Raw genomic sequence first — 27099 nt, forward strand, 5'->3', positions numbered from 1 at the left:
TGCTATGGTTAATTTAGCAGTTGCTAACGATATTCCTTGTACATAGTTGTAAATCAATTTCCTGTGTTTTCTCAAGAACTGTGTCGTTATTCAAAGAAAGTTTGAAGTTGCATCGAACACGTAAGAATATGTTTTCCCTTTATGTTCCCGTTATCCTAATGTGTCCCCCATTCGTCCCTTTATTTTACGTTTTTGTGATAGTCGATGTAGAAGATTCAAAGTTGAATTTTAGATTCAAAAGGAGCAAATAATACATGTTCAGTATAAAAATTAAAGGAAAAGACATTCTTCTTACTTTAGATATTCTTCAGGTGCTGATATTCTCATCGTATCTGGAATATCACTTATATTACGGAGAGCAGCATAGGACGCGTTGAAGCAGGTTCTAAAATTAAAGATGTTGCTTTCATTTTGAGCTTTACAGGCATGGAAGTCGACATCGCTGAAACAGTCTGAAAAGTAAACAAACAAATGAAGACAATGTTTCATTGAGCAATCAGGAATTGCTTATTGTTTTCATTTGACCGTTGAATGACGTCCATCTTTCGGTATTATTTTTCTATGCTTGTAATGCAGGCGTCCTGCCATGTGCCATAAACGACCTTCTCCACTTTACGCAATCCTTTTTATGCGAAAACAGTATTACCCAGCATCCAGCCCCTGGCATTCATTCGAATTTTGACGTTTTGAATTTAAATTCTGCTTGTGATAAAAGCGATTAGTAGAAACGAGAAACCCCACAAGTGGGGCCCCATTGCGAAAAACATAATTTGAGAATTCAAGATCCCAAAATTCAAACTTTTTTTAAAAAAATTGATTTGTTCTCATTTTCCTTGATTTTTCATAACTATCATTTAACTAAAAAATGCGTGATTTTTTTTTAAGGCCAGATTTCTGTCCCGATGACATCAAATCTCTTCAATGACTCGTTCTGTTCTCTAGAGCAAGAGTTATCAACCTTTTCACTACTGAGGACCACTTGGTACTCTTCCGAATCCTAAGCAGACCCCAGACGATGGAAATATAATTTTCATAGCAGTTATATTAGTTGAAATACCTAAGTTTTCTGTAATAAATTGAATTACATCTATGAAAATTAAATAAATCAATTTTCACTTGGTGTTCGCGGACCATATAAAAATTTCTCGCGGATCACTAGTGGTGGCTCACCACAGATTGAGAATCACTGCTCTAGAATAAAAATAATACTTGCTGTTACTTGTCGTGTGTTCTTACTGGTAGTTTGTAAAAATTCACTGCAAAGTAGGCTTGCCAGATTTCTGAAATGTTCAACCAGGACACCGGAATCTACCCCCCTCCCCGCCAGCTTAGCGAGTATTCAAAAGGTTATACACCTCTGGTTGGTTTTTAGAGTGTTTTAGACTTTTAGAGGGTGGTTCATTCTCAATGGAAGTAATAAATGGTAACTAATTATGAGCCTAAACCAGGAGTAATAAATAATACATGACGCAAGCAGATACATTTAAACATTTTATTTTCTACATGTTTTTATTTTATAATTACTTTAATGAGAAGATACACTTTGAATGAGGAATAAAAATTTGAACAATATTTACATGTTCTTTGCATTGGCTTAGGACTTTTTTAGAAAGTTTTTCTTGTTTTTAACCTTGTTGTAAAAATCGTCACAGGCTTAACTGATCACGGGACGCGGGAGCGTCCCGCCCCGCCAAGGAAACCAAACATCAGCAGCCAACAGAAGCAAATCCACCGCCAAAGACGAAGGAAAATAAAAGCGACCAAGACAAAGATTACACGACAGAAAAAGTTGGGGTTTTTTGGGTTTTTCACCCCTCTGTATCTCAGCCCCATGAAGACCCCCGGAGTTAATTTTCGGTACACTCAATCTCTAGTGGCCCCTGACGCCGTAAACCAAAATACAATCCCCTGGACCATCAGGGGGAGGAGGTATTAAAGTTATAAAATCGCTGTTCGAAAAAGTTTTCGTTTTCTTTGACAGGGCTACAGCCCAGACGAAAAAAGGAATCAAGCTGAAATTTCGCACACACATTCCTTGTGCCCTACTGATGTGCCTTTTGTGCCATTTGAACCCCCTCCCCTTCCCCCCTCGTTTTTACCCCCCAAATTGTACCTTCCCAGGGTTCTATCACAGCCCCCGGGGGTCTACGATAATGATTTTTTGTATACATATTCTTGGGGGGCCATTGAGTACATATACGAAAATTCAACCCCCAGAGACATCATGGGCCGGAGTAATTGAAGTTTGAAAATCACTAATTTTCCCTAAATTCTTATGCACCTACTCTCAGCTCATAGGGTTTGTTTATCTCGGACTGCAATTGCAAGGTTAGAACAGATCTAAGTTATTCCAAAATTGTCCTAGAAAATGAAATTCAATCAAGACTAAAACATATCCAACAGTTGCAACTAGACGTTAAATCGCGGATATCACAAATTTTCCGCAGCGACTGCGCATGCGCGCAGACTTAGCTCATTGGCCTTTCTGTTTTCAGATTCTATGTTGTTTGTTTATACTTAAGCAGAGAAACAAATTAATGAATAGGATTAGAATGCTGTTCTCCTCCCCCCCCCCCCAAGTTTTGCCGATACGAAATTCCCTTACCCCTGTTTTTCAGTTTTGATATATTTATGGAGGGAAGAAATTTTAAATGTCGGCGCGAAACTGGGGTTAAACCATTAGAATATTTTGCGTGACAAATTATATGAAACTGTACGCATATGAATACGGCACATATAACTTTTTAATTGAAAGCGAAAAACAGCACTTTTTTATTGGTTTGCTTATTTTCTAAATAATTGGATTTTTCACAAACAACACATGATGAATTGAAAATATATGAAATACTTGTGTGGATACCCGTGCTTTGCAGTAATTTGTTAGCTGGAAAATTTTTTGCAATTAATTTAAGCAAGACTTTTAATGAGCTTAGTCCGCGCGCAACATGCGCATTCGCTATGGCAAATTTGGGATATCCTCGATTTGACATCGAGTAAAGTTGTATAGATCTTCTGACACATTCAAATTTAAAATATTTAATGGCTTACTTTTTTTTTTTGCTTGGTGATAACATGCGTCATTTCGTTTTTTAAATGAACTTTTAAACAAAGCTAAGTATTAAACAAGACAAAGATTTCTATCAAGAAAAAGATAAATCACCAAACAATTAAAATTATCCCATAAAACGTAAAATAATCCACGATTTAAGAAAAAATGTAATTAAACAAAAAGTGAAAAGCTAGATTAAAATAACCCTCAAGCTGTAAAACATTTAAAGAAATCTTCATGAAAATGTTGAATAATCTGTCAAATAAAGAAACTGTAATAGAATTTATTGCGAAGTTGTAAAATACTCGAAAACAATATAATTTAAAATATAGTATTTTACTATCCAAGAAGTTTTCTTTGCAACAGAGAGGATACAAGGATTACAATAAAATTTAACCCGCCCAATTCTCGCAAAATGAACATAGAATCTTAATAGTCAGAAAATAACTTGACGTAAAATTAGGCTAGCCGTTATTGTTCCTTAAAAACACAAAACAGCGTTGTTTCAATTGAACATTTTCTGACTTGAAGTTTTCAATTCTAAAAATACACACAAGTAATAATATCAATGCAAAAAGATGTGATATCTCATCAAAAACAACCCTGTTGTAAAAATTTCCCCGCCAAGAAACTTTAACTTTTCCGCACAAAAAAGAAAACCTGCATCCGAAACCCAAAAACCCTCAGCCATAAAAAGTTATAATATCTAGTTTGCCCGCCAAGTACCTGCCAAACTATCATCCTCCCTCTTCTCCTTTTTCATCACAGCTACTTCCATTAGAACCTCCTCCCACCTTCAACTCCTCAGAAATATGGATAGATCTTTTAAATTATTTATCTTGTTTGGAGGGAAGCTTTTCAAAGTGAAGTGGTTGCTTGGTGAGCAAAAAGCTTCCGCCAAACAAGATAAATAATTTAAAAGATCTATCCATATTTCTGAGGAGTTGAAGGTGGGAGGAGGTTCTAATGGAAGTAGCTGTGATGAAAAAGGAGAAGAGGGAGGATGATAGTTTGGCAGGTACTTGGCGGGCAAACTAGATATTATAACTTTTTATGGCTGAGGGTTTTGGGGTTTAGGATGCAGGTTTTCTTTTTTGTGCGGAAAAGTTAAAGGTTTTCTTGGCGGGGAAATTTTTACAACAGGGTTGTTTTTGATGAGATATTAATTTTACAGGTCAATGTTACAAATCTGTCCCTCAGAGCCAGGCATTTTCATAGTTGAGAAAACGTTCTACACATTTTTAGCTCACGTCATTTCACAGATGATTACTTGTTTCAGCGAAACTAGTAGATGATTGTCTAAAAATCATTCAAGGTGAGTTTTGCAGTTTATCTTCCATTGGTAAAAAAAAAGAAAAAAAAAAAAAAAACCGGCGCTATGTGTGGCGAAACGAAAACTGGCCAATTTGTCACGAAAATCACGCAGTTTCCTTTGCGTAAATCATTTAGCAATTGTCTTTGAACGTTAACGTATTTATTATTAATATAGGAAATCGTTTAATATCCGAACATTCAAAGAAAAATATTTGAAGGTCAACTTTTACGGAAGAGGAGCGCTGCTTTATTCAACTGTGAAAGCTGCAGACGAGGACAATTATTGACGAAGGACGAGTCCGATTATTTTCCTTTGGGGCTGGAATTTAATTAGTTAATAAATAATTTAAAAGAACTAATGATAGACAAATATCAGTTCCCCATTTAGTCACTGGAGTTAAAATTGTCTTTTCCATAGGACTATGCAAATATAAAAGTTAATTGAAGCATTTCGAGGACTCCGGACATAACTGATTTTGTTTCCTCCAAAATGCATATTCGTACATAAATTAATTAAATTGATGCATTAATAAAAGTCAATGCTTCATAAAAGCGCTGCAAATTAGTAGAAAATATATTTTAAAGGAAATGAAATGCTACTACTTCGCAAAGGTGTCAGTCACTTGTAACTCTAGTTCAGTCACAGGCTATTTTGAAGTTTTTTATGCTTAAGCATATACCAACTGAGTTCATCACTTTCTGTTGTAAAATACCGCTTCAATGAAATGCCCCCGAGATCCATAGATTCCTTCTTTACTTCTCTCTCTTCTTATTTGCACGGGAAAGCGATCAGAGGTAGCAGTGAATACAGTGAAACCTGTGTATAACGATAATGTCTATAACAATGAACCTGTCTATAACGATATTTTCCTTGGTCCCAGAAAAATGTCAGCATGAAAAATCGAATTGTCTATCCTGATAACCTGTCTATAACAATACTTTTTTAGGTCCCAACAGTATTGTTGTAGACAGGTTTTACTGTATTCATATGAACACTATTAAAATGGCAATATAAGGCTCTAATTGGGAAATTTGTATTTCAGTTAAAAACATGCCGATAATACCCTGAATTGAGAAACCTGCTCTGTCCTTGAGTTTATGCCCATTTAAATGCGGATGTGCCTGTCCACCGTGGCAGCCCTGTTACATATCTTCTGGTGCAGAATGTATCATTATGAATTCGCTAATTGTTTGTGATGCAGAGAACATCTGTTCGGGGTGCATATATAAGTTCGAGATCTGGTGAATGTCGACAATAAGCCGGCGAATATCACCATTCACATAGCAAAAAGCATCGGCGAAAGACCGAATATTTCCCGTGAATCACAAGTGGAAGTCGACATTCTCTAATTGCAGTCTTTCCTGCTAACATATGCTATATAATTTTTTTGTTTAACTTTCTCAAATCAGATAACCGCTTATTCTAAATTTCTTACTCTACTGATTAATGCATAAACTTCTGTTATATTCCATCATCGATATTCCGTCTGAATCCACACACACATCCCATATATTAAATCCTTTTTTATTTTATCCACTCCATTTTATTCCTAACAGTTAACTTTATTTTTCGTGAGCTGTATAAAAGCTGAACATAAAAATCACATTTAGTTGAGCAATTTACCCCGCAAACACATCAAATTTTAAGACCACAACATTAATTGCAACAACGGTAAAAATGTTCAACAAGTACATGTACTAAGAGCACACAAATTAAGCAACTCAATCACACTGCAAACACTTGCCAGTTTTATCCCCCTTTTTTAGGTAATGACCCTCTACAACACAGAATAGCACTCTGAAAGTATAATTTCCATTTATTTCTTCCTTGTGTACATTCTTTTTCGCTCACATGAATGAAACGCTATTTACCTAAAGGACGTTCAGAGTGGGCATTAAATTGGAGAAGGTCTCCCTACTTCACGCTCTAATTATACACTTCACGGCTATTTTGCTTCTGGAAACAGAGTAGAAGGGCAAATGTGCGCGTTCTTCCTCACAGATAGTGGGTAGCAGACCAGAACAAGGTGGGAATTGACCCACCCTGAGTCACAATGACTGGTGAAAGCGAAAAAAAGCTTACTTTTACTATAACGTACAACGAACTCCATTAAACAGGACAATGAAATAAGGTCAAGTTCGAAGATCATAAAACCCAATGTTTTGATAATATTCTGTTGAAACCGGTGAATAAAGCTGTAAATGAAGCCCCGCGGACTGAATGAGCTAAAGAGTAGCTTAAACTTTTATTCGAGGCATGCACTTAACCCTAGGCACTATTTGGTTGGTATTGGGTACATTAATTTGCAGAGTCGAAGAAATGAATATTTCTAGATGAGGAAATGCAATGCTAACTATTAGTAACATAATAACAAGTTTATTGACTACATACATTTTAGCATTCGTGTACTTGGTTTTGAAGGATCCGTTTGTGAGCTCTAGCCAAATATGACGAACAGTAAAATAGACAACACAGAATAAATCATCAAAAAGAGAAGGAGATTTCACTAAGAGTTAAAGGCAAAATCGAACCTGCGACCTGCTCACATAATAACACCAAGCGCATATAACTTTTGTAACAATGTTTTCATGGTATTATAATCGCTACCAGTGATGTTCCCATCATTTTTCTGAGGGTATACTCCAAGAAATCCAGCATGGACAATATGTGTATGTGATCATATGCATAATATGTTTAAAAAATGTTTGAGAGTATACGGCGTAAATGGAGTATAACCTATGATGGGAACACCCCTGATCGCTACAGTAGAGCAGTTCAGCGTGATCTCGCGTGCAGTCATAGTACACTTGAAATTGAGTTGGTGGGTTTAGCAGCTGAATATAACCTCTACAGGAAAACTAAACCAATACGAAAGTTTATGCTTAAAATGATTTTGGTAGGTAAATCGAAGATAAATTGGAAAATTGGATTGATTCAGGTTATGAATGAAACTCTTGCTTAAAAATTAAGAATTTTGGTCTAGATTTATACTGCCAACACTGGTTTTGGAATAAACTGAATCATTAAAATCGTTGCTGTTTATTGGAGGATAGAAAAATTCTCTAATCAAGGTGGAACAAATGCTTAGCTCGGAATATTGAAAAAAAAAAAAAAAACAGAATTTTGTACGGATCACTTGATGTCAATTTTGGGTTTGGGTTCTTGTTTGAAAACATAGGACAGATGTGGGGAACGTGCGACCACCGTGAGTTTCTTGTGAGGCCTTTAAAAATGTTAGCACTTGTATTGAGCTCATATTTAAATACGTCGATTACGATAGTTCCAATTTGAAAGTTGTTACTTAGTGAATAATCCGGATACTCAAAATAAAGTATATGATCCTATTCGTGCCGAACCATCATCAGATCTCAATTTCCAAGTCCAGATACCAATATAGAAATATCCAATTACCTTGAAGTAAGAGACAAAAGAAAATATTCCTCTTAATTTTGCATCGGATTTTTAAGTTCTTTTACGATTGCCAATGTTAGTTTTTTATAACTTTACATGATTACTTTTCTAATGAATTTCTTCACAATGTAGTTAAAAATGCGTGGAAAAAATATCAAAAGAATTTCGCTTTATGTTCTTTATTTGAAATCGTATTTAAGTATGTAATTTAACATGTTATTCCCCCGTGTAAATAAAAATAGTATTCTTCGTTTCAACTTCTTATGTCGAATAATAAATAAACGACTTAATGTTTTTTTTTTTTTTTTGGTATTGATATGCGTATTGTGTAATAGAGGGATAAAACAATGTAAAAACTACGGCAACTTCATAAAAGATGCATTTACAGGTTTATCATTATTACCCTGATCAAATTTGGCCTCTGATAGTAATAATACTCATTGTGGGCCAATGTCAGTTGGGCCAGGAAATTAGGGTCTGGTCATTAGACAGAGGGGCTGTTCGGAATCAGAGTAGTATGTTTTATGGATGGAGGTTGGAGGGATCCGTCTTGGGCTCTTCGGCGACCCTGAGGATAATCAAATTCTGGGAAATCGAAACACGATTTAATATTGTGGAAAGACGCTAATCTAGTTTTTATTGCATTTGGACTTACATTTTATTAAAAGCATGGACTTGAACTATCGTCTTCGACCTGAACTGTAGGATTTATAAGATCGTAAGCTTTGAGAGGGCCATTGATCTCTATTGAGGACTAATAAATTAACCAGGACCAGCCTAGCTGGGCCAATGGCCTGTTGCTGGTCGTCACATTTGTATTTGTAAGGACTGCTAGCTGTAAGAATTGGTCAAACCAAGTTCTTGCGTTGACACCGACAGCTATGATCGTCTGAATAAGATTTGAATATGACGACTGGACATTGGACAGTGAAACTAGTTTAGGGACATAAGTACGACTCCTGAATTAGATTAATCAGAACTAGTAATTGAGTGACAGATGACTAATTTTATTTTATACATTATAGTTGGGGCAAACTTAACCTGGTAGCATTGTGAAGGCTATGCAGATCCTAATCACAGCACTACGACGGCTAGAGGGGATATATATATATATATATATATATATATATATATATATATATATATATATATATATATATATATATATATATATATATACTGAGAAGGAACATTGGGCATCATTGAAAACAATTCTAAAAAAGAAAATAAGAAAACAATTACAATGCTGCCTCCAATTTGTCGAATCAATTAATCACAATGTTAAAAAAAGAAAAAAAAAATTTTTTTTGCAGGTCACAATGAGTTCCCATGTGGGAACTCACCCTGGAGTGGGGGAGGGGCGCAATTTTTTTAGTTCACCAGGGGCGCTAGACCCCATAGTTACGCTACTGTGTATCAGAGGATTTGCCAAACATAAAGTAATACTAAAATTAAAAATAGGAGTCAGAAGTGCTCCTCTGAATATCTAGTTACCCATTTAGTTTTAATTTCTGCGAGTTGAAAAATCCCTTACAATTCAACTGCTTCGGTTCTGACCTTGATCGAATATTATCCCCTCCCCCCCCCCTTTATCATTGCAAGCTAAACAAAGCAACGTTAGACATATTGCATTGCTTATTACAGAGCTCGAAAGAAAATTGCTTTCCATTATAAAATACTCCGGAATGATAAATGGTGCATCAATATAATCAGTTTTTCGAACTACGTTTTAATAATATAAATGATGAAGGTGACCTCCTGAAACTCGTTCGTGATATCCTTTTCATTGTGATGATCCACGTAAGAAAAAAAACGGAGTTTCTTTAAAAATAGGCGTTAAATGTATGTTTGAATATAAATAAATAAATAAATAAAATAATTTTTGAAGGTAAAAGTTCTGAGTTTTATATTCAAGGAAATATCTACAGAGATAACTGAAACACTTAGTTACACTATTTAAAAAAAAAAAAAAAAAACTTTCCATACTTTTGAACAACTGTCGTGAACAAAATATTGTTTAAGTTTCAGCTGTATGCGTCCTTGATTAAAAAAAGTTGCACTCGTTTGTATCGTTTGCACTGAGTTCAATAACAATAAGTAATGAACAAATTTATCCCGTTCGACTTTCTGTTATCTACAAGACTCAGTTAAGTTTTTTCTCTTTCTCCTTTCTTTTCTTTTAAGTCCATCATAGTTCAAAAAACTTATTAACAACAATTTATATAAGTAATATCACCAGTAATGTAACTGTTGTCAACACTATATCGGAAAAAATTAGAGGGGAGCTATCTCCAAAAAGGAGTGGGTGATAGAGAAAAAACGAAGTTCATATCGTCACCTCAGAGAAACAGTGAGACATCTAACCCCTGGAATAACAGTGAGATAACATACTTTTGCTCTTATTGGCGACTATATTTTGATTCAGAAGGTCATTTTACTAAAGGATTAGCAAGATAAGGTGCCAGAAGCATTTTGAGAGGATTTTTTTTTTCGCCGCGCAGTGTAATAAGCTGTTTTAACATTATCGTCTTTGAATTTTCGTCCATGCTTAAGATCTATGAAGCAACAGCAAATGAATATTCATTATTAATATATTTGTATTAGTATACAATAGCTTCTCGTTGCAAAGGAAATGTTTGCTGTCAGTAAACATATTGTGTAAATTTCATTTTAAAAAGATAAAGAAACTTATAGAGAGATAGAGATCTATTTTTTAAAGAGAAGAACTATGAGTTTCTAAATGCAATCATGTGCAATTAAAAGTTCAATTTATACATCATAAACACTTACTGTCAGTGTTGAAATCGTGGGAACAGTACTTCCACTGTAGATCGGATCGAAAAGAATCGACAAAGTAAAAGAGAGTCCATCCGATGATCATGTTGTAGTAGATGGACACCAGAGACGCGGCGAGCACCATGGCATAACCAACACCTGTACGGGAAAAAATTTATTCAAATAGGTATACTTACATAAAACTTTTATTTTCTGTATCAGGAGAAAATGCCCAAAAATCCAGTTTTTACAATTTCGGGTGTAAGTTTTGTGCACGATGTTGATTTATGTTGGTAATTTCGTTGACAACATCTAGTAGAGTTTAACAATGTGTGGGAAAAGTTGTTTTTCCAGTTCGCCAAGGTAGTGGGCTGTTCTATGGTTAGAAAGGGGGTCGTCACTTGCTGATGATGCTGGACATCTCGAAAAGCAGGCCCAGATCTTTAAAATTTTGGGCCCCTGCAACAAAATCTGTAAGGGCTCCTCCCCAGAGGCCAACAGTGTACATTTGCAACGTTAATAAGTCTTAGGGCTAGTTTTTTTTTCCAAGTTTTCTTTCTATTTCTTGGGCCGTTGAACTCCTTAAGGATGTAGTCCCCGCCCCCGGTACTTCGGGGTCTGCGGGTATGCAGATCCGGGCCTGTATGGCGAGCCTCTCAGAATGCCCTGTTAAATGAATTTCAATCCCAGTCTATTTCTAGGAGACATGTCTCAAATCGACCATAAGCTTCAAACCCGAAAGTAAACTCTCTACCAACCATTTCGGGTCGAAGAAGGGGAAGTGCTACTGTGCCCCAGTTCACTTCAAATCATGTTGTAGCAAAGAACTTTTTCTTCAAACTTCTCTGTTACGGTTTTTTTTTTTTTTTTTTTTTTCAGTGAGCTCTGTGAGTTTAATAACCTTTACTTCTAGGAAGAAAGAGGTCTGGAATCAATCGCGAAAACTATCTCCAGTGATCCAAGCTCACTAATTAAAATGCCAAAATGCAGTTCATTGCATGTTATCTGCAGTTTTAGGAGTTTAGAGAGTGGGAAATTTTCTTTTTGAAATGCTCCTCTTGCGTGAAATCAAAACTCACTTGAGCAAAACAAAGACGTAAGACGGAAAATCTTACTCCATGTGTAATCAACATCATGTGTGTCAATTATACATAATATAAAATCGCGTAAAATGAAGGTCAACTGTACTTCTATATTCTTCACAGACGAGTTCATATTCATACTGCAGAGTGATTCAGGGCATTTGCTGATTCAAATAGTACAAAGCACAATATAAAATCAATCTAGCATTGCTGAATGAGTTACAGAGATGTAAAACCACGGTTTGGATAAATATCCCTCTCAGGGTTGCCGCTCTCACTGACCTGTATACTTTCAATGAAAACAAAATGGTTTGAAATAACGAGACGAGTCTTTGGTCCGTGTGCTTGCCTATATGCCACCACAATTTATAATGAATTCCTTCTGATTGCTTATGTTACTCAGCTGTTTTTGTTGATCATTATTGAGGCACTATCACCAGACAAGAGTTTGGATGCAACCTTTTTGAGACTATCTTGGCAGACACATTTCCGATTTCATCTTCCAGGATGCTGTACGTGATTGACATTGTTCTAAGATGGCGCAGTGTACAACACGATTTCTTTGTTTCATACAAATGAGCCACCGTTTTGTCGGCTGTTTTGCTGTGATGCTCAGTTAATAGAATAATGTAGTAACTAATTTGAAGACGTTTGCCTTCACAATGTTGGAATTTGAAATAACCTTAATTACATTTTAAAAGGAAGCCTTATTTTTTTAGCCTGAGCAGCATTAAAATAATAAGCTTTTTAACATGAGCAAGAGTTATTCTATGTTTCATTTTTGCTGCCCGTTTTGGTATCCAACAACTTGGTAACTTGGGAAGTCGGTGCCACCAATACATTTTAGTTACGGGTGAACACATGCCCTGTCAGAATTTTACAGATTTTCCACGATATTGCCCCGCATGAAACGGACGCAGTTTTCCTCAAAAAAAAAAAAAAAAAAAAAAAAAAAAAAACAGCTCTGTGAGAGTCTTTTTTTTTTCTTGTGGTTCCCAATTATGTCGGCGATCACCTTACTTTATTTTCAACTAAATTTCAAGTATTTTTAAAAGTAATAAAATTGATTTCAATAGTATTTTCCTCAATAAATTGGTGAGAATACAGTTCTGTACGCACAAAAATTATCATTATTATTTCTTCGCTTCTTTAAGTTTATAAAATAATACTTTTTGCCATTCAAAACAAAATGAAAAACGAGGAGAAAAACAACAAAGTTCTATTAAACTTGAATTAACACGTTGAAGATGGATATAAATATGAAAAGTGCTCCATTGTGTAAATAAAAAATTAGTTCAATTTTTTATTATTTGTTCTTTTTTGATTAAACTTCAAGTTGTGCGCATGAGATTGTTTATATTTTAGCAGTTATCCCAGTACACCTTCTATTACTAATGCATCAAAGTATTCCAACACACAATAGCAGCAGGAAATTTTTTCAAAGTAAATTTATGTAGTACTTACCTTTAAACAGCGGTGCAATGTTTGAGAATACTTTGGAAGGTCCTGAGGCGCTGTATTGCCCCATGCTCAACTCCAGCAAGAAAATGGGCATGCCCACCATGAATACCATGATTACGTATGCCAGCACGAAAGCCCCTGAAACGGCAATGATATATAAATATATATTTTATGAAAACTCCATGTCAAGGTATCTGACTAGTCACAACTTTTTTTTTTTTTTTTTTTTTTGAAATAGTGTTGAGAATTTACTTTAATGTTCATTTTTCGTTTCGGTCTGGTTATAAATAAATAAATAAATAAATACAGTGGCTCCCAAAAGTGTTCGTACACCTTGAAATTTTGTAGCAAAACCAAAATAACGCAAAAGTGAATTCGAATATGAAGTCCAATTTTTTTTCACACCATTCCTATGCCATTCTGAATAAAACCCAGTAGTTTTTTTCAAAATATTGCCAGATTTTATTTTTGAAATTTGTCGAAAAACCAAGAGACTGAGAAAAGATACGTCACAAAAGTCATCGTACACTGAGATATTCTCGAATAAATTCATAATTAAAATTATCATATGCGGGTTTTTTATTATTTTTGCATTGTAATGATACTATAAAGTCATTTGCCTTTGATTTTTTGTGTATTTATTCCCTAATATTCTGCTTATTATTTTAAAATGGCAGGTATGAGTAGAAAACAACAAACACGATTCGAAATTTGATTTTTTCCCCCTCACAGTAGCCGTAAATTGGTTTGAAATGTCTCTAAATTGGTTAATTTACACCATTCTATAGTGAAGTGCTTGATAAAATGCTTTAAAGACAAGAATCGGATCGAAAACAAGGTAAGAAAAGGTCAAATGGCAAAGTTAACAAAGCGTGATCGGAGGTTTACAGTTAAAAAAAACATGAAAAATACACATTTCAGAACTGAAAAAGTTTCTGCAGAATTGAATGAAACATTTTACGTTTAATTTTTACCTAAAATTGTTCGCCAAGGTTTATGATTAGCTGTATTAAATGGGAGCTATTCCCGCAGAAATTTTCTTGTTCGTTCGAAAAACGGTAAGCTTACGCTTTCCGTCGTAAAATCAATGATAAATAAGCTCAAAACGTTTTGGAACAACGTCTTACTGAGAGATGAAATTAAGTTCAACATTTTGGGTTAAATTGTTGTATAATTGTAAATGGAAGAAAAAACTGAGGAATTTAATCTTAAGAACTTAGTTGGATCAGTTAATCAGGACGGTGAAGGTGTTCTTGTGTGAGGGTGCATCTCAACATAAGGACTTGGAAATTTGGAATTTTTTGGTGAAATAATGAATTATGATGTTCCTTTAAATATTTCAAAAAACAATTTCAAACTATTAGCCAAAAATTTGGTAATCGGAAACAACTTTGTTTTGTTTTTTTTTATCGAGATAACGATAAGAAGCACACGTTCGCGTTTGGTGCCTCAAAATTTGTCCTTAAGCTTAGACATATCTCCTCAATCGCCAGATTTAAACTTAATGGAATATATTTGTAGATATCTGGTGGCTAGATTACGAAAATACACCATTGAAACGAAAAGCGAAATAGAAACAGTAAGACTCGTGTTGCGGCTGAACACTTACTCAGAAATTGCACTAAAAAGAAAGAAAAAACAATGAAATCTATTCCCAGACGTTTAAAAGCTGTTGTTGTTACTGCATGATATTCTACTAAATAATAACTTAGTAAAAAATTAGATTATTTACTAATTTTTTGACATTTTTTCAAAGTGTACGAAGACTTTTGTGAGATAAAATTTCCGGCACGTTTTGGTTTTTGATTTAAAAAAAAATATGTTTTAATGTTTTATTAAAAATTTTCATGTGGTTTTGTTAAAAATAGATCATAGATCTTATAATAAAATACCTCTTCCGAAATATTAATTCTAACCAATGGATAAGAGTCTATTTCATTGAAAAGTCGTAGGTGTACGAACACTTTTGGGAGCCACTGTAAATAAATACATAAACATTTTTTTAAAATTTTTTGTTGAAGAAGTGTGCAGTTTTATGTTTAAATAAGGCGTTTTCTGCACTCTACGACACCCACTATGAAAAAAAAGTTCTATCGCAGACTACCGTAAACGCGGGCTACTTTGGCCCTAGGGTCCTTCTTTGGAACAAATTGAAAAAAAAAAAAAAAAAAGATACAACGCTCTCTGTAAACCTTTAGGAAGCAATTTTGAAACTTATTTTGACAGAATTCGTTAGAGAGCAGCCTCAAGAACTCCGAGCAGTTTTATAGCTCTCCACAAAAAGCAACACTAGTGGTTTTGTGTTCCTTGTGCTAACATGTGTCTTTATAAACTCTCAAACTTTTACCTGTAGAAGCAGTTCTATAACAGCTAAGAGTTTGTAAAGTACCTGTTTATGAGCGGTATTTAATGCTCTATGTCGTAGTGTAGTTGTACTTTTCATTCCTGTTTAGGTTTTGTTTTGAAGTTTGAAAATGACAACATATCTCTTAACCTAAAAACTACGACCTACTTTTTCCCAGCATAAAAACTTGAAAAAATTCATCAGAGAGACTTGGAAAAGTAAAAAATAGCTAAAAGTAAGATAATAAACAGGAAAAATACAAGAAAAACCTGAAATTCTCGGCGATAGACCGCAGACTCAATTCATCATGGCTCAGTTACATGCCTTTTTATTATGGAAAATGAAGAGAAACTGAAAGTTGTAGTAGGTTTACAAAAAGTTGCCCTAGTTACATTTACTTCTTACACATTTTGTTAAATTTGTTGTTAAGTTAACAGAACTTTGTTGTTGTACAATGAATGAACCCATGTTTTCAGGGATAGCTGTTGATGTGGGAGAAGAAGGAGCTAACGTTGAAAGTATGGAACGCACCAGCAAGTTTTGGAAGTGGCCGACAATGTAGGATCCTTTGTTTTACGAATGGTGTTCGGTTGATAAAATTATTCAACCTCTAAAACAAATGAAAATATGACCGTTCTCTGTCGACAGTTTTCAAGACAATAACCAGGTATGCACACAATTTAAAAAAAAGTCCTTTAAAAAATATGTGCTACACTCAAAGTTCTTTAAGAATGTATTTTTCTTTCAGATAAATAATTTTAAAAAAAAATCCTTTAAAAAAATATGTGCTACACTCAAAGTTCTTTAAGAATGTATTTTTCTATCAGATAAATAATTTTCGTATGAATGTGCGTCTTTTTTTTTTTTTTTTTTTTTGACACTAGCTAGTTCTACAATGATTTTAAATATGGAAAACCACTTTGGGCTAAAGTAACTCAAACGAAAGGGTAACATTGGTCCAAATAAAAAACAATAATAAAGGGTTAAAATACTTGGAAATAAACTTATCACTATTCAACAATGAAATTAAGAGATCTCTAGATGCGTAAAACAAGTTTCCACAACTTGGAAATATGAATAGTTACAAAATTATTGTGTGAGAAAAAATGAGAATAATTCCAAAATGTGGATCAAGGTAGCCCGCGTTTATGGTATGAAAAAACTTACATATCATGTTTTGCAGAACATTATTTTCTGTTTTCATTTCTATTATCCTTCAGCAACTGCCATTTATCTCTGAACTATAGGGGTCAAAAAATTAAAAAATGCAAATTTTTTTCCAAAAATTTCCAATTTATGACTGAAGAGAAAAAAATATAAAAATGTGTAAATACTCCGGTTTATTAGTTCTCAGAACAAAATATCTGTGCTAAAATATTTAACACGGCTACTACATTTGAGACATTTGAGGCAATATCCCCCCCCCCCCATTCTAGAATAACAATCAATGTAATAATAAAAATAAAAAAATGAGCAAATAAATTAAAAAAATACATGATTCAGGGCTCCCAACACATTTTAGCCATAGAAAAGGGTAAAAGAGGACCACTTTGAATCAAAAAGGGGACCAAAGAGTACCAGTTAGGAATAAAAAGAGGACCTTCGGAGGACCATTCGTAGTTAAACCCAGGGAAGCACCAAAAGGCAAATTAGCTGCCTGGCACTAAATACGTGAAGATAATTCGTTAATTAACCATAATAATGATTTTTAATGATAAATCCTTATCACCTTCTGCACAATTGATTTTTTATCCATTGAATTATATTATTTACACAAACATTTGGATGGGGGGGGGGGGGGTGACAAGCAAGCATGTAACTAACCATCTTACAGAGTAACTTTAATTGTAAAATAAATTTTCTACTAATTAACAGGTAAAACCTGGCTAATTAAAAATAATCACCTAAGTGACTGATGAATTAGTGCATACCTAATAAAGACTTTTTAGATATAGTTATTACAGTAAACACTTTAGTACATAGTAGTTTACACAATTTTTCACATAACCAGTTTAAAGAGAATTCATTTTGATATAAGGTACCGCAAAACAAGAAGATATAATTTAGAGGCCAGGAGGTCCCCTCCCCCTCCACAGCCCTTGGCTTTTACACATATTTCCAGCCTAAATATGGCAAGTTTAAATACATATGAGAGTTTATGACCAAACACCAAAGCAGGAGGTAATTTCTGGCTACGCTACTGACTAAGTTCAAAAATATGAGAGGATTGAAAATCATTTATTAGTATGCTAAGTATCCAAATCATTTCTTCATATGTATGTATTAGTCGTTCGGGTACCAAAAAATATTGTAACTGTCTTCATGTATATATAAAAATTAGTGAGAAAGAAATTTTTTTATTAAAGTCACCACACCAGGAATGAAAGTGGTCAGAGAGCAAAAAGGAGGAAATCGAAAAAAAATTTTGTAAAAGGGATGATATCCAAAAAAATTTTTTTGAAAGGGATGATATCCAAAACCGCATCAAAATAGAACCTGAAAGCCATGATATTCAAAAACTCAACAAAAAATGGTTAATTTACCAGTTTTAAAGGTAATACGTATTTAATTAAGTATGAGTAATAATTTTGTACAATTTGCTGCATTGTACCATTTTGCAAGAGTGTTGATTCCTAAAGAAATCTAAATTTTGAAAAAGAGGCAACAATTTCTAACCCTTGAGTCCTTGAATATAGGGTTGGGGGAGCCAGAGGTCAATCTTGGCTGCATCACACAATAGTGTCAACTTTTCATATTTTGTAGAGAAATACATTTTTTTTTCATTAAAAACATTTGAGTTTATAGTGTTAAACGAGTGAGAACATAAATTTTAAAATTAGATCTGTTTGTAAAGTAAAAATTTACAACAGAGAGAAAAATCTAAAATTTCTTTATGTGGTAGAACATACTTTTCATAGTAAGAATTGAGAATAAATAAATATATATGTATATAAACGATTGCTTATCTTTTTCCTTGCATTTGAACCCAAAATTTGTTTTTGAAAACTTCCTAATACAATTTTGGAATAAAAAGAACAACTTACAGCTGCCTCATTTAATCACGAAATTTCAAAACTTTTAACAGGTTGTAAAGCCTAAACCATTTGAGATTCACCATAAATACTTTTTATCCTTTCTTAAATACACAAAAAGGTAACCATGCCAAGTTACAAAAAAATTCGACACTGTGGGTGCTAAGCCACATTTTTTGATTAAGTTTTGCATTTTTTCTAAAATAAATTAAAGAAATAAAAAAATATTTAAATGACGAATAAAATAAGCAGATATAAGGTAGTACATAGTAAAAATCCACCCAATATTAAAAATAATTGAAATACTTTCAGGATGCAAAAAGATTGAAATCTCAAACGAGGCATGCAACTTTCGGCGCAGCACGTGTTTGACGTCGTTGGCATGATTCCAAAACGTACGTTTTTGGCAGTTATCGAGGAGGATGAAGATTCAAAGAGAAAAAATAGAACAAATAAGAAATCGGGGACCGAAAGTTTCAAAAAATCGTATTTTTTCCCTATTTTTGAGAAAAATAAGGCCTGAAAGAGGCAAAAAAAGGAGGAAAGGTTTTAAAAACCAACAGAAAGAGCCGGAATTCCGGCAAAAGCCGGAAAAATCTCATCTCTGCCATACCCAAAAATATACGAATGCTGCTCAAGCGATAAATACACTGAATATAAATTTGAGCCTGCTTTTACTGGATAACTTAATTTAATAAATAAATGTGTAATTTCAGAGTCATAGAGCTATATTTTCAAATTGAAAATACTCATTATGAGTATTTTAAAAAATAAGGATACAAAGTTTTAGTTTTTAAAAATAAAATTAAATAATATAATTTGAGGTAGCACATGTCAAAACAGCTTCCAATTTTCAAAAATATTAAAATAATTACAAGATGCAAAAGGATTGAAATCTCAAACACGACAAGCAATTTTCCGCGAAGTGCGAGTAAGTTCAATGTTGCCATGGTTTCGAAAAAAAAGTAGTTTATTATCTATTAAAATTAAACAAAAAATAAGCTAATCTATTATGGAGTGCGTCAAAATAACTTCTGAATGACAAAAATATCAAATTATTTACAAGATGCAAGAAGATTGAAATCTCAAACACGACAAGCACTTTCCGCGAAGTGCGATAAAGTTCAATGTGTTACTATGGTTCCAAAAATAAAAAAGTTAATTGTCTATTAAAATTAACCAAAAAAATAAACTAATCTAAGGAGGTGTTATGTCAAAATAACTCTCGATTGCCAAAAATATCAAAATATTAACAAGATAGAAAAAGATTGAAATCTCAAACACGACAAGCAATTTTCCGCGAAGTGCGAGTTCGTGCAATGCTGCTATGGTTTCGAAAAAAAAGTAGCTTATTATCTATTAAAATTAAACAAAAAATAAGTAAATCTATGGTGGAGTGTGTCAAAATAACTTCCGATTGCCAAAAATATCAAAATATGTACAAGATGCAAAAAGATTGAAATCTCAAACACAAGAAGCAATTCTTCGTGAAGTTCGAGTTCGTGCAATGCTGCTATCGTTCCAAAAATAAGAAAGTTTATTATCTATTAAAATTAAACAAAAAATAAGCTTACCTATGGTGGTGTATGTCAAAATAACTTCCGACTGCCAAAAATATCAAAATATTAACAAGATGCAAAAAGATTGAAATCTCAAACACGACAAGCAATTTTCCGCGAAGTGCGAGTAAGTTCAATGTTGCCATGGTTTCGAAAAAAAAATAGTTTATTATCTATTAAAATTAAACAAAAACTAAGCTAATCTATTATGGAGTGTGTCAAAATAACTTCTGATTGACAAAAGTATCAAATTATTTACAAGATGCAAAAAGATTGAAATCTCAAACACTACAAGCACTTTCCGCGAAGTGCGATAAACATCAATGTGTTACTATGGTTCAAAAATAAAAAAATTGTCTATTAAAATTAACCAAAAAATAAACTAATCTAAGGAGGTGTTATGTCAAAATAATTTCCGATTGCCAAAAATATCAAAATATTTACAAGATGCAAAGAGATTGAAATCTCAAAATCCAGTAAGCAATTTTCGGCGAAGTCCAAGGAAGTTTGATGTTACCATGGTTCGGAAAAAAAGTAGTTTATTATCTATTGGAATTAAACATAAAATAAGCTAATCTAAGTTAATGAATGTTAAAATAACTTCTGATTGTCGAAAACATCAAAATATTAACAAGATGCAAAAAGATTGAACTCGCAAACGCAAGATGTAATTTTTCGCGATGCTACATATCCAACACAAGTTCAGAAAATTGCACTGATGAAACATTCTAGATTTTTTTCAAGGTTTTTCAAGGGCGTACGAACTTCTGAGAAATTTCGGTAGCAAAATGCTTTGATTGATGTCATAACTCCTCCCCCAAACCTCTCCATTTGCTAGATTTCCATGTTACAGCGGTTGAAGGAGGAGTAATGACGTCAATCTGAAGCGAAATATACCAGAAAGTCAGGTTCAATAGAAAAACAGCGCCGCGGCCGCGTGTTCGGGCGTAACAAACGTCAGCACACAGTATCTTTTAATGTAATGAAAATTTTTAAAATCTGATTTTTGAGTAAAAACAATATAAAAGCGGACTAAACGGACCAAAATGTTAAAAAGCGGTGTAAAGCGGACTTTACCCTAAAAAACGAACTTTGGCGGGAAAAGCGGACCATTTGGGAGCCCTGATGATTTTATTCGGAAAAAGAAACATTTGTTCCTTTAATTCTGAATTGTTATTGCTACGGTAAGCAACATGATGAAGCTACCATAGTAAAAGATAACGCCGATAATTTTGTACGAGGTTCTAGAGAATTTACACGAAAGAATGTTCGCGTATTTCGCAAGAGAAGTATCGTTTTATGACAAAATGACTATTTACTTTAAATTACCAACGGAACTTTTCCCTCCATAGTCCCCCGTACATATCACTATTTTGTGGTTTAACCAGTTGGATGGGACTCTGAAGACAGCTCTGATTTTCTGATCCAGACCAGAAACAAAGCAATCCCTGGTCCAGCACCCCCGGAAGTTCACTTGGAGGACTTTGTGATCACGAGTATATTACTATATTAGTACGAGTATATTATTTATTAACTTCCCCCAGTCACCGTTAAGGAAGAAGGTGAATCTTAGACCGACTAGGATCGAACCAGGGACCTCCTGGTTACAAGTCCGATGCCTTACCGATCAGGCCACCACGGACCTACCAACGAAACTGGGAGAATAACTGAGAATGGTTGCAACACCAAACCAGGATAACTTACAGAGGTGCAACTCGGCTGGTGCAGTAATATGTAGGGAAATGCGAGGCAAAGTGAAATAGTTAAGATAACTGGGCTTTTTCAAAATGAACAAATTGAAAATTTGTTTTGAAAATTTTCAGTAAATAAAGAAAGAAATTGTATTTTATGATAAAACTTGAATTGAAACATTATTTTTTATTTTTGGCTGAAAAATTGTGCTTAAAAAAAAGTGGAAAATTTTCACTTAAATATAATAAATTAGCTAATAAAATGATTACGTAAGTAATTTAGTAAATTATTGAATGAGTAAACGAAATGAACTATTTCACTTTGACACATCCATTTTGTCCCGTATGCACTTTACTATTTGTAAAATATATTAAAAATACAAATAAGTTAAATATTAACTAAATAAATACTGCACCGAACAATAGAATGTCCCAATTAATATTTAAAATGAAAAAACAAGAACTTTATCATTTGATAATATCAAAGTAGTTTTTGACTTGCAACAAAATGTTAGAGACGTACCGAGTACTCGGTAATTACTCGGTACTTGGCTTAGTCGGCCACTTTGCCGAGTACTCGGTACTCGCCCAAATTTTGATCAGATACTCGGCCAATACCGAGTAGTTCTAAAAAATTGAATATTGTTCAAGACAGATTTTACAGTTAATAAAAAAAGTACAAGCATATAATATACTATAATCATTTAAAATTCAAATTTACAAGTCAAATTTAAATTTTGAGAATAATGAAGTTTGTTATGCTTCAATGGAGTAAATCTTCATTTTAATGTCCCCCAAGTTAATAAAACTTATTTATTAAAAATGGGACAAAAAAAGGTAAGTATAGAAAATATGAAATTTTTATATTATTGAATGTATTTTTGCTACACAAACAAAAATTATTTATAAGAAATATAAAAATACCTTTGCTTAAAATATAAGAGCAAACAAAACAACGTTAAAAGCACAAATGTGCAGGAACACTGTAGACACTATTTTGGCGTTAAAGGAATGCCTTTTTCATTACATAAAATATGAGCTTATGGATTTAAAGACATCCAACAAAAGTCGGAATTTTTGATCGATTTACATTCATTAGCTCGCATTTTATGCACTGAAAAAGACTTTCCTTGAAACGCAGAAACACGTGTCTGCAGTGTTAGTGCACATTTGTGCTTTTAACATTGTTTTGTTTGCTCCAAAAATTATTTATGTTCGGCAGACTAGAATATAATAGATTGATGCAATTTGTCTTAATTCTGACTTGATTAATCATAACTTTTTTTTTTATTATTTGCTTATTTTTAATTTAAAAAATAACTTTTTTGTAAAATTGTTGACACAAACAAAATCTAAATTTCAGCTGGAATTTTGTTTTAAAAACTATTATATGGACATGGAGGTCTATATTACTATTCTAATGAGTTTAAAATTCACTTCGTGTGTGTTGGTGGTTCTTCTTAAAGCATAATTGGTGCTCGGTACTCAGTAACTCGGCACTCGGCCGAGTAGTGAAAGGCCAAATACTCGGTACTCGGCCAAAGTGCGACTCGGTACGTCTCTACAAAATGTCACAATTTGAGCATCCAATTTTTAAATCATGCTTGCATAATTATATGTTTTGATTTTCAGAGGTAATTTTTTCTTGCTTGGAATAGACTACGTATGAGGCAGTGAGAAGCAAAGGGGTGCCATTGGCGAAATAAAAAAATCGGAGATAACCAGTACGCATGGTAGGTGAACCTCTCCTCTGTCTTGGGGCAAGAGATGGTACTGGTAGCCCTGGTAGTTGCTGCTATACAGAATTATTTAGAAAAAAAAATCAATGAAAGCCTACCTAGGATCTGATCTTTAAACACGTTTTACTCAAAACTTGAAAATGTCCACTTACACCCCTTTGCTTCTCACTGCCTCATATGTTACTACATAGTTAAAATTTTACTAGGTAAGTGGCACTAAAAGCGGAGTAAATATTCCACCATTTCACTTTGCACCACATTCCCTTACATACAGAAGATACATTGCTTCAACAATGAATTAAGCATTCAATCTCCTATTCAATCACATGGAGTTAGTAGTTACATATTATTTAGATGAATTTGATGGTCCTAGTTTCATAATTATAAAACTAATTTTAAAAATAATATTGGGCGCATTTTAGTTGTCACACACAACGGGTTCTTGCTTGTTGGTCGGTACACAGCGCAGAATTTCGACCAAAAATCCACCAAACTAACGAGTTTTGAAGACAGCATCCTCTATACCCTTGCTCAAAAAGCGGGTTTTTTTTTTTTTTTTTTTTTTTTTTGGTATTGGTGCTGCAATTACAAAATTTTCAACCTCAAAACTTTTTTTTTTTTTTTAAACTTTTGTCGACTTTCTCCTAGTAAACTGACTTTTCCGGTTAAAGTGACCGGAAAAGTCAGTTTACTGGGAGAAAGTCGACAGTTTTCGAAAGTTTTCGAAATCGTGACCTGGGTTTATTCCGAGCTCTGACGGATTTCAGGGGTTGAGAAATTCGCAATTGTAGCACTAGTATTAAAACGTTGAGGAATTTTGCCGCAATTTGAGCCAAGGAAGAGGATGCTATTTTGAAATGCGCCAGTTTGGTGGATTTTTGATCACAATGCCATACTGTGAGGAGGCGGTTCAGGGCTCGGGTGTTCACTGAAGGTGCGTATTGCTTAGTGAATATGACTCCAAAAAGTCACAGCTCCAGTTAACTGGAATAAAAATGAAAAACTTTTGCTCTTCCAAAAAGTGACTTACCACCACCATTTTTATAGCAGAGAAACGGGAATCTCCAAACATTCCCCAATCCGACCGCAGTTCCCAGACAAGCCAGGATGAAGTCGAAACGCCCCGTCCAGTGACCTCGGTCTGGCACGTCATCGTCTCCGATGGGATCGAGTGCCGCCTTCTCCTTGCCACCTGCAGTCATGGTGCTGTGAAGAAAAAAAGTAACTTTAAAAAATGATCACACATTTTCCTTTTTTGAATTCTTTGCGTATACAACATTTTCAACATTTCATGACCTAACAAGTAATAACATACGATAGCGAACAATTACTTTTTTCATCTGCATCTTGTAATAAATTTTGGATAAATCTTTTTACGGTTTAATTGCTACAGTGTGTATAATAGTTTCTGTAACGTTTCTACTTATAAATTTCAAAAACCGCAACAAACATTAAGAATAATTCTTAGCTACTACTTTCTTCTGGCTTTGAAGATGTGAAAAATGTTTTATTGTCGCTAAAACAGGACTTGAAGGAAATATATTCAGGAATTGCTACAATAAGTATAGAAACTACAGTATTTATCACAGCTGCCATAGCACGATACATCACTTTGGTTATGGTTTTATTGTCAGCAAGAGAATTCGGGATAAGGTTATTGAATTTAAACCAGTAAATGAAAGAATTTGCAAGTTATGCATTAATGGAAAACCACAAAACATAAGTCATATCTGCTCATTCCTCCACCAAGGACAAGAGTGGTGAGGAGAAAGAAGAATTCTATGATTGTCTCGACAAGACGAACACTGGCTGTCGGATTTCAATCCAACTATCAGCAATGATGAAAACCTGAATATGTTCATGTCACTAAAATCTGCATGATGATTTTTGTGACAACGGTCTCAAACTTGTAGATTTTGAATAGGATTGATATTGAATATGAAAGGCTTGATATTGAATATTTGAAACACACACGTAAGAAATATAAAAAGAAACTGTATGACAGGATCTTAATTACCGAATTAACGCTTTCTATAGAAAGCGCTTATCACAATTTAAAACGAGCTATCATTGAAGCCAGCCATTACCAAAATACCAATTAGATAGAAGAAACCAGTGTTTTGTTGAGGAATGTCTACGGATAACAGATAGAAAGAGAAAGAATGAAGCATATAAACTAATGATACAGAAACATTATATTACAGACGATCAAATAAACAAATAGAATATGTCTATTTGAGTAAAATAGGCAAATATTTAAGACCGTACTCAAAAAACTAAACAGTAATAAATCTTTTGGACCAGATGGTATGAAAGCTGAAGCCATAAACATTGATGAAAGTAAGCTAAATTCCAAAAACTTATTTGCTGTATAAAGACGCAGAAACGAATGCACCATCGAGTGGGAAGAAGGATCTATCTGTCTTAAAAAGGAGACAAAATGGAATGTTATAATTACAGGGGCATCTCCCTACTGAATACAGCATTTAAAATCTTCTCCACCACTCTTTATCGGCGATTACTTCCATACACCTCCAATGTTATTGGCAATTTCCAATGTGGTTTCCAGAAAGAAAAAATACCAAATATATTCGATTAAGACAAATTCCCGAAAAAACAAAAGAGAAGAACATCGATACATTTTAAAGCTACATATGACAGCATTTTCAGAGACAAACTACCTGAAGCCACGGAAGAATTAACAAAACCGAGAAACTTTACTAGAATGACTCTTAAAAAGGTAAAATGTAGATATAAAATTTTGTCGCATCTCTCAAAACCTTTCTACACTGAGAGGGGTTGGCGACAAGGTGATGCTCTCCCATGCCTCCTGTCCAACTTGGCTCTGGAAAAAGTAGATCGACACTCAGAATTAAATACTAGCGGAACCATTCTACAAAGAACAATCCAATTGCTTGCTTTTGCTGGTGACATTGATATTATTGGTCGAACTGCGCAAGTCGTTGTTGACGCTTTTATCTCACTTGAGAATGCAGCAGGTAAGATGGGTCTAACCATCAATGAAAATAAAACTAAATTCATGATGCGACGAACAAAAATACAGATATACCCCCTCTGAAGTTTACTATACGTTTGAGAATGTCAAGCAGTTTAAAAATACATGGGCATTATGATCTCAAGTTGCAATGACCTAAAGATTGAAATTAAAAACAGGCTGGCCATGGCTAATAGCAAAAATAACTGCATGATATTATCGGGAAAGGAACATTGTAGACTTTGTAATAGCTATTATAAAATGAGTGTCTGATGCGTGCAGTTAAATATTTTATGTAGAACCTACCTTTGTTAAGCATTTTGTTTTGTTTGTTTACCAAGAGAGGAGCAAATTACATGGATGAGGAAGCCAAAATCAACACAAATACTTTTTAAACAGTAATCTAAAAATAACCGAATACAGTAGTACCTCCTGTAAGGGACACCTCCATCTAAGGGACATTTTTTCTGGTCCCTGTCCCTTTAAATTGGCACCTCCATGTATTTGCCTCTGAATAAGGGACAGTCTATTTAAGGGACAGTTACAGAGAAAACTTACATCAATTAATAAATAAATGCATCATATAAAGTATTGAATTGACTAGAATTTAAGAATCTAAAATTCAGCCGATGAAAGTTTGACATTG

At 34.0% G+C, this 27099-nt stretch overlaps 1 protein-coding gene across 1 annotated transcript in view; it reads right to left on the reverse strand.

Moving 5' to 3' along the window:
- The window catches only part of LOC129219074 (sodium- and chloride-dependent glycine transporter 1-like), a 53194-nt gene that overhangs the window by 16677 nt on the left and 9418 nt on the right, over positions 1-27099 (reverse strand). The window contains exons 2-5 of the mRNA XM_054853395.1: positions 24489-24664; positions 13097-13231; positions 10566-10709; positions 296-452 (exon numbers count right to left, since the gene is read on the reverse strand). Coding sequence (XP_054709370.1) covers positions 296-452; positions 10566-10709; positions 13097-13231; positions 24489-24660 — 608 coding nt within the window. The 5' untranslated portion in view covers positions 24661-24664. The remainder of the gene's footprint in view (positions 1-295; positions 453-10565; positions 10710-13096; positions 13232-24488; positions 24665-27099) is intronic.

This window comes from Uloborus diversus, chromosome 1, assembly GCF_026930045.1.
Source record: "Uloborus diversus isolate 005 chromosome 1, Udiv.v.3.1, whole genome shotgun sequence".
NCBI classification, from domain to species: domain Eukaryota; kingdom Metazoa; phylum Arthropoda; class Arachnida; order Araneae; family Uloboridae; genus Uloborus; species Uloborus diversus.